The 9,300-nt window shown below is 51.4% G+C and overlaps 1 protein-coding gene across 1 annotated transcript; it reads left to right on the forward strand.

Annotated features, from left to right (window-relative positions):
* The first annotated feature begins 434 nt into the window (after positions 1-434).
* Positions 435-1,286, forward strand: LOC139833793 (uncharacterized). Its single transcript, XM_071824140.1, has one exon. The coding sequence runs from the start codon at positions 435-437 to the stop codon at positions 1,284-1,286; it is 852 nt and encodes a 283-aa protein (XP_071680241.1).
* The last annotated feature ends 8,014 nt before the right edge of the window (positions 1,287-9,300 follow it).

Raw genomic sequence — 9,300 nt, forward strand, 5'->3', positions numbered from 1 at the left:
CCTGCCTGGGAGGATACATACCCGATCAGCGACTTGACGGCCCTCTGTACAAACATATCTGACCACTGTCCTTTGCTCATGACGTGTGCTTCTACTCGTCTAAGATCATTCAGATTCCGCTTCGAAAATTTCTGGCCATCCTCCGCGCCATCGACGCTCTCCGGAGGGGTTTCCTCTGGAATTTCGACGGGCGCGCTTCTGGCGCCAAATGCCTCGTCGCTTGGACTCAGGTATGCCGCTCCAAAAATGAGGGCGGCCTTGGAATCAAGTGTCTGGCAACGCGGAATGCTTGCCTCCAGGTCAAGCTCCTTCACCGGCTTCACACCGTCCCCCTGTCTCCCTGGGCTTGCTGGGCATGGCGCTCCGTCGACGGCCCCATTGCTGCGGGCAAGAGGAGCGACGTGGGGCAACACTGGTCTGCCCTTGCCGCTCTCATGCCCCTCTACAGGAGCATCTCCAAGGTCGTGCTTGGGGATGGCGAGCGCATCGGCTTCTGGATGGACGACTGGGCCGGGTGTGGCGCGCTCTGCCACGCTCTACCGGCGCTGTTTTCCCATGCTACCCACCCGCACACCTCCGTTGCCGCGGTGGTGCGTGGCGGTCTCCGTCGGGCTCTTGCCCCCAGGCTCTCCGCCGTGGGGGAGCGAGAGTTCACCGCTCTCCTCCCTCGGGTCGAGGCTTTGCAGCTCTCGGGGCAGCCCGACTCTCGGATCCTCACTATGTGTGCCAAGCGCACCGGCGAGCTTGCCGTCGGCGAACTCTACAAGCTGATGCAGTTCGGCGGCGTCGACGCCCCTTTCGCGGACTTCGTCTGGGGTGGATTCGCCCCGTCCAAGGCCAAGTTCTTCGCCTGGCTGCTCGTGCAGTCTCGTATCCAGTCGCGGGCGGCGCTGTTCAAGAAGCACGTCCTATCCGAGGAAGAGGCACTCTGCCCCATCTGCGAGAGCGAGAGGGAAACGGCGACACACCTCATCTTCGCCTGCCCCTTCGTGCGTCGCTTCTGGGACGCGATCGGCTGGAGCTTTCCCGTTGATGCGGATGTGCGTCGGCTGTTCTCCTACGACACCCCTGTCCCCCGTGGCTCCAAAGCGACCTCGACTCTCACCATCCTTCTCTGCTGGAATATTTGGAAGCACCGTAATGGGGTTGCTTTCCGCGGTGAGCGCGCTAGCCTCCCCCGTCTCCTCTCCATGTGCCGTGAGGATGCCGCTCTTTGGGAGCTTCGTGCTCCCGCTGCCCTGCATGATGAGGCTGTCGCCTGGCCCTCTCTCTTAGGCACTGTGTAATATGCCGGTTTCTTGCGGCTGCTCTCCCCTCCCCCCCGTGTTGTTCCCCTCTTCCTCTGAAACTATCCTGCTGTAAAACGTGGCCCCGTTGTGCCGGTTTGGAAATATAAATTCTGGTGGGGATCCTCTCCCCCCCGGTGAAAATTCAAAAAATAAAAAAAAGCTGCCAGGCTTTATGGAGGTGGTGCAAACAACTTGGTCGACGGTGGATAAGGCAGCAGATCCTCTTTTCACGCTTGACGCCAAACTAAAAGCCACCGCCAAGGCTTTAAGAAGCTGGGGACAGAGAAAGCAAAGCCATTGCGCACTGTTGTTTCAGATCGCCAATGAAGTGATTCTGCGTTTTGACGAGGCCAGTGAAACGAGGGAGCTATCTGACGGAGAACGCCGCCTTCGAGCCTTCCTTAAAGGAAAATGCCTGTCCCTTGCATCGTTGAAGCGGACTAGGCTCAGGCAGCGAGCGCGCATTCGAGATCTCCAGGAAGGAGACGCCAATTCGAAGTATTTCCATATGAAGGCTAATGCAAGGTGCCGTAAGCACCTGATTCCGATCCTTCGCCGCGATGACAGGACGGCCATGGCGACGTCAGACAAGCTGGACTTGGCCACTGAATACTTCACAGAAATCCTTGGCTCGGCCCCAGCCCGGCAAAATCTTCTCAACCTGAACGAAGTGAACCTGCCGACACTCACGGCGGCGCAAGCTAATGCTCTGGAGGCCCCCTTCTCCCATGATGAGGTCAGGAAAACCATCATGGAAATGCCTGTTGACAGAGCGCCTGGACCAGACGGCTTCTCTGGTCTCTTTTTCAAGATTTACTGGACAATCATAGGAGACGACATCGTCGCGGCTTTGGATCATTTACACAAGGGCCAATTCAGAAGCTTCAGACTCCTCAACTCCTCCATCCTAATCCTTCTGCCAAAAAACAGGACCCTCTGGACATCAAGGAGTACAGGCCAATTAGTTTAATCCACGGCTTCTCGAAAATTTTCACCAAAATCTTAGCGGCTCGTCTGGCTCCTCTCCTCCCGACACTAGTGTCTCAAGCACAGAGTGCATTTGTGCAAAGCCGCAGCATACATGAGAACTTCAAACTTGTGGCCAATACGACCAGATTTTTGCATAAAAAGAAGAAACCGACGGTACTGATGAAAATCGATATCTTGAAAGCCTTCAACACCCTGTCGTGGGAGTTTCTGATTGTGGTCCTTCGCCGTAGAGGTTTTGGGAACCTATTTTGCAACTGGCTTTGTGGCATTCTTCGTTCGGCATACACTAGAGTGATGATCAACGGAGAACAAGGGGCGCCAATACAATTAGCTCGAGGTGTACGCCAAGGTGATTCTCTGTCGCCCACTCTCTACATCTTGGCCATGGATTCAGTTCATGCTATCATACAATGGGCGGTGGATCACGGGTTAGGCTCCATCGGGCAGTGCCATGAACCTAGATTTATGCTGATGATGCTGTTCTTTTCTTTCGTCCACTACCTCAAGACATGGAAGTGATTGCGGCAGCCTTACAACTTTTTGCCCATGCTTCCGGCCTCCACATAAATCTGCAGAAGAGCTCGATTACTGGCATTCTCTGCGAGGAGAATCTGATAGAGGGGACCACAAACCACTTCCATTGCTCTCACAAGGATTTTCCTATCTCCTATCTCGGGATCCCTCTCACCATAGGCAGGCTACGTCGAGCAGCTGGCCTCTAATCGACAAATATTCCAAGAAGTTTAAAGGATGGGAACCGAAACTCCTCAGAACAAGTGGTCGTCTCACTCTAACCAAATCTGTTATCATGGCGCTGCCAGTACATCTTCTCTCTGTCCTCCCAATTCCACAATGGGCTTTGGACATCATAAATAAGCGCTGCCGTGGCTTTGTCTGGAAGGGGGAGGAAGAGATTAATGGTGGGCATTGTCTTCTTCCATGGGTGCACGTCTGCAGTCCAATTCAAAATGGCGGCCTTGGGATTCTGAACCTGAAGCTCTTCGGTACTGCCCTTCGTTGCCGCTGGCCCTGGCTCAGATGGGCTCCAGAACCACGGCCTTGGACTATGATCCCTGCAGAAGATGATCCAGAGGCGCTTGCCTTGTTTCGCGCGGCGACGGTGGTGCAACTTTGCGATGGCAAAATCGCTAAGTTTTGGACAGACAACTGGTTACCTTGAGGAATTTCGGTGCAGACCATGGTACCATCCCTTTGTTCTTTTGTCAAAAATTCGGGCATCACAGTCGCAGCGGCACTCGAGAACCATAGATGGATCAGAGATATCTGCGGCGGTCTCTCTGCCCAAGCGATGGCGCAATACCTCTAGATCTGGGACATCTCCAGCGCAACTACCCTGACGAAAAACCAACCTGATAAGCTGATCTGGTGTAGGACTACTGACGGGAAGCTCTCGGTCAGCTCCGCATACCAAATGTTTTTCATGGCAAAAACCCAGTTTACTTGCGCCAAGCAAATATGGAAGTCGAAGGCCCACTAGTGGAAAACAAGCCATTTGATCCGGGTGGTAAGCGCCTTTTGTCGCGGGCGGCCAGCCGCGACAAGAGAGCCGCGACAAAAGGGTCAACCTTTTGTCCCGGGTCGCTTACGACCCGCGACATAAGGTCCACCACGTGGCAGCCGCGGGGCGCGCAGGGCACAGGCCCTTTTGTCGCGGGCGGTATTACCACCCGCGACAAAAGGCCCTCTACGTGGCGCGCGCACAACGCTGCTGCTTTAGGGTTTGAGGGGTGCAGCACCCCCCCCGCCACCGACCGCCTGTTATTTCATTTTTTTCGTTCGAAAATAAAAGTTGCATATATTTGTACGCTACTAGAAGTTGTACACGTTCATTCATTATATATATATATAGATCGATCAAACAAATATTGGAAGCAAAAGTCGATTCCCCTTACACATATTCGTAGATTCCCTACATATATACATGGAGCTCACGATCGACAAGCGGTACTAACGACCGTCTATTTGGAGGTAGAGCATCTATTTGGACTAAACAAGCCTTTGTTGTTTATTACTTCTCTAACCAAAAGTCCCGCCAGTTCCTCGGCGATTCCTAGTGCGTGTTCCTTTGGTTGGAGTCTGTCCCGCATGAAGTCGACCTATATACGAAAATGAGATGAGTATGACTATATCAGTCTTGATAACGAAATATTGATGATAATAAATAAAGTTGTGAATGTTATTGCTTACGTCGAATTTATCTTTGTTCTGCTTCTCAGTGGTTAACATGCGAATGGACTCGCAAACGTAGTATCCACATAGATTCGTCCCTTGTGGCTGCTGGAGGCACGGTACAGGAGTAAATGTTAGCTTCTTTGCAAAGGTAATCTCCTTATGATGATTCTCCAAAGCTTGCCAAGCCCTGCCAGGCAAAAGAATGATTGAATGAGTGGAAAATTAATTGATATCTCACGAAAGATAAAGCGCGGCGATGAAGGAAATTACACTTGGAGCAAATTCTGCAAGTCCTGGAACCCGTTCAAGCCTCTACTCAGTGGGTTTTTTACTTCAACTATTCCCTTATCAGGTTGAATGTCTAGTAGAATCTAGTGGAAGCTGCACATGTTATGCATATACGTCAGGAATTACACTTAACATCGAGTAAGAAAAATTGAATGTGCATAAAAGATCATTAAGACTCTCACTCGTAGTTGTAAGGAAACAATATTGAATCATAGAAATATTGCTCCCCCAAAAACCTTAGTAGGTTTCCCCCCGTTTCTTCGTGTTTATGCTTCACCGTTTCAACATGTATTTTATCTGGGTCAATAAACCCAACATTGATAATATTATTACTTTTGCATTCACTCGATCTTCGATGCATAAGAGAACACATAAGATATAATGAGTATATATATGCAATGAAAACGAACATGAACTGAATGAAAATGAACTTATATGTAGTTAACAACTTACAAGCAATAGCAACTCATGAGAGATTTGTCGAGGGCATCTAGATTGAATAACTGCGCAGTTCATTCATCTCAATATGGATCTCCTCCTTTCGGTAGTAATATTCCCATGGTATACTCGCCACGATGTACATTATGTTCTCCTTGCATGCATCAAGGTACCACTGATGCAAATTCCGCATATGTGTTGGCAGTTTATGCAGCTGCTCTCTGCTGACCAAGTCGGCCCCGTAGACAAATTTAGGAGCTATATCAGCAATGGGTAGTGCAGCATCTGCTGCAAGTAGCAATTCCTCCACGGTAACTGAACATGAAGCCGCTAGCCTTGCAGCTTCTTCCATATCGATACCACCATGTTCCTGGTACACCTTGGGAACATTAAGCACTTTGAGTGCTGGGATCGATTGTTTGGGCTGAGCACCGAGGAGGGGAACTTCCTTTCTCTTTTTGCCTTTTGTCGTTTGCTTGGCCTTGAGGGGTGCACTTGTTGAACTTGACTTTTTCTCAGCTGCACTTCCAGCTGATGATTTGCTCATGCCAGCAATGTCCTTCTCCTTAGCCTTTTCATCCTTCTTTTGGTCAATTACCTTCGCAAGAGTGCGTGTATAGTCATCCTTCTTCTCGTGTAACTCATACTGCGATGGTGTGTTCGTAAAACTAGTAGCATATTCTATTTGCTTCTCTGTGTATGGCTCGGCGCAGAGGTTTTGGCTTATGAAAAAAATCATAATTGTATTTCTTAACAATGGCATAATTTTCCTCCGGGGTACGATCGTAAGGACGGGGGGAGGAACCTTTGGTACTTTTGGGAGGGGCGACATCTTGCGGACAGGACTCTTGAAACGCTTCCGGCTGGGTGCATTCCGAGTCTTAGTGGGCGGAGGCGGCGGCGCTGGAGATGGAGATGGACTACCGATGTCGTGGTCGACGTCGTACCCACGGGGTGATGGTGGCGACATGTGATCAGTAGGAGGAGGTGATGGTGGCCTGCGATCACCTGGAGGAGGTGATGGTGACCTGCTGGGACGACTGGTACTAGGTGCTACCCAGCCTGGCAGCCTGATGTTCTTCTTTTCCCAGAGAATGATTTCTCCCAAAGACCTCTCTGAGTGTAAGCCCCCCATCACCTCCAGGGATATCGAGCTCCAATGTCTCCCACGACGGGACAACTGAATCCACCCCGACACGAGCATAGCCAGCTGGAATCGGATTGCCATGCCATGTTGCCGGCTCACCTTCAGGTCCAAATGCCGGTAAGACATAGCCGACCGCCACCTTAACAGAAACCTTCCTGAACACCTCATGGAGATCACAAGGTGTTTGCTCCTTGATTCCATCCACGGGGTCGCCTGGACCGGCATCGATCATCATCCGGGTCGGAGGGGCCTCCGAGTCGGCCACGCTGCTGTCTCGTCGCTGAGCTATGTCAGCGGGATTATCTGGCGGGCACCGTCCTTTAGTTCATTTATCTCCCGCTGCTGCTGAAGCTCCCGCTGCTGCTGGTCAAGTCGGCGTTGGAACTCGGCCATCCGGTCATTCTGCACCTCCAGCTGGCGTTGTTTAGCTCTCGCTCGGCTTCTATAAGTCTCCGCGTCGGCCGGAAACCCAAGCGACCACGGAACACTAGGGCCGAAGCCTCTTGTTCGTCCTCCCTTCTCAGGATTACCGAGGACAAGCGTCAGCAAGTCTTTCTCTCTATCGGGAGCAAACTTTAGTTTTCCCGCCTTTATATCTGTCGTCACTTCAATCCATTTTTGCCTGGGTACCCTAACCCTGGTGTCACTTTCAACAATGTTCCCTGTCTTCATGTCATACTCACAGCCATGCGCGAGGAACCAATTTCGAGCCCTAGTGTCCCATCCTTCTCGCGTGGGTTCTGGAGTGATCCCGTTCAGCTCCATCTCAGCCTCTTGTGCATCCCACTTAGGCATGGCTACTCCGTAGCCCCCTCGCCCCGTATGATGGTGATATTTCTTTTCACTTGCATTCTTCTTGTTTTTCGTTGACAGGTTCACAGCCTCCTCTGATTCTTTGTACCTCACAAATTCTTCCCAGTTATGCTCCTGCTTCGCTAGGTAGTTCTCGAATAATGGAGGCTTCTTGTCTTTCTTATAATTTTTCCATAACCGGTTCTTATACGCCCGGAAAAGTTCCCCCATCTTCTTAAGAGCCCATTTCTTCACTAGCGCCCGCTGCTTAGCATTCTCAGAATCCGATCCCAAATCTGGCAAAGTGAAATGTGCCATGAGGTCCCTGAAAAGTGTGTCTTTGTACCTATCGGCAACCTGATTTTCGGACACATTCTTGGTCTTGTTCCATTCTCTCCGATTGATCGGGATACGATCTCTAACCACAACTCCGCACTGATTTTTAAATTTCACTCCGACATTCGCGGGTACCACCGGTTGGCCTTCCGGTGATATAGCTTCAATTGTGAAGTGGTCTTTTTTGGTCAACTTCTTTGTCGGGCCTCGTTTCTCTATCTTATCTTCGGAGGCCTAAGAGAATACATATAGAATTGCATTAATGCCTCTATACTAATGCCTCAATACATATGTACATATAGAATTCCATTAATACCTCGTCATGACCGGAGCCGTCGGCTTCTCCGTCACCGGAGCCGTCGGCTTCTCCGTCACTGGAGCCGTCGGCTTCTCCATGACCGGAGCCGCGGGCTTCTCCATCACCGGAGTCGCGGTCTTCTCGGTCGGCTTCTGTACCATCGCGGATTATGTCCGCGAACATGTCTTCCTGTTCCAAGTCCCGTTCGAATGGATCCATTGTTTCTGCAAAAGAATTAAATCGATAAGTACATGTTCTAACCCTAACCCTAATCAAACACAAACCAAACCCTAACCCTAATCAAACACAAACCAAACCCTAACCCTAATCGGCGACACGTGTTTGCGAGAGGGAGAGGGTGTCGGCGACGCGTGTTTGCGAGATGCTCGGGTGTTCGCGAGAGGTAGAAGAGAGGGAGAGAGAGGGGAGTTGCGGCGTCGAGTGATCGCGAGAGGGAGAGGGAGCACGGGACGAGGGCGATTGCGCGAGAGGGAGAGGAGAGGGCCGGTGTCGGCGTCGGGGGTGTTCGCGAGAGGTAGAGAGAGGGAGAGAGAGGGGAGTTGCGGCGTCGAGTGATCGCGAGGGAAGGAAAGAAAGTACTACTATGAATTCGCAAAAAGAAAAAAAATACACATATGTTCGATTAAGAATTTACTTAGTTCGCGGTTAAGTGATACCATCGAATCTTAGTTCGCGGTTAAGTGACTAATCGTTGGTTGTGTCCTTCTTCAAATAACAATGTTCTTCATCATTTTAAAGTTGCACTATCACACATTACATAAAAACTAACAAATTAACTATTAAACTAACTACTAATTACATAAAAACTAAAACAACTAACAAATTAACTAATTAACTAACTAAACTACTAATTAACTAATTAACTAACTAAACAACTAATTAACTAACTAATCAACTAATTAACTAATTAACTAACTAAACAACTAATTAACTAAAACAACTAACAAATTAACTAACAGAAATGTAAAAACTAAATTAAAAACAATTACAATAATTAAAAAAAGAAAAAAAGGCCCGGCGGCGGCCCGAGGCGCGCTACCTCGATTGCAGTGGGCGCGGCGGCGGCCCGAGGCGCGGCGGCGGCGGGGAGACGGCCGGGCGGCGGGGAGACGGCCGGGCGGAGGCGCGGCGCGGCAGGGAGACGGCCGGCGGCGGCGGCGGAGGTGCGCGCGGCGCAGAGGCAGGGCGCGGCCCGAGGCGCGGCGCGAGCGGCGGCGGCGGCCGAGGGCGCAGGCGCGGCGAGGGGCGGGGAAGACGGCCGGTGGCGGCGGAGGCGCGGCGCGAAAATCGGCAGCCCGGGCGGCGCTAGTTCGCTAGGGTTGGCCTCCGGGGTGTTGCGGGTGGGCGGCCCGCCCGCGACGCGCCGTTATATACGGACCCCCTTTTGTCGCGGGTGGTGGCTCAACCCGCGACAAAAGGCCCCCCTTTAATCGCGGGTTGAGCCACCACCCGCGACAAAAGGGGGGGCCTTTTGTCGCGGGTTGAGCAACCACCCGCGACAAAAGGGT

This window comes from Lolium perenne, chromosome 7, assembly GCF_019359855.2.
Source record: "Lolium perenne isolate Kyuss_39 chromosome 7, Kyuss_2.0, whole genome shotgun sequence".
Classification (NCBI taxonomy): Eukaryota; Viridiplantae; Streptophyta; class Magnoliopsida; order Poales; family Poaceae; genus Lolium; species Lolium perenne.

Bases quoted from the DNA above. Each gene is read 5' to 3' on its own strand.
- LOC139833793 (XM_071824140.1), top strand. From the start codon at position 435: ATGCCCCTCTACAGGAGCATCTCCAAGGTCGTGCTTGGGGATGGCGAG.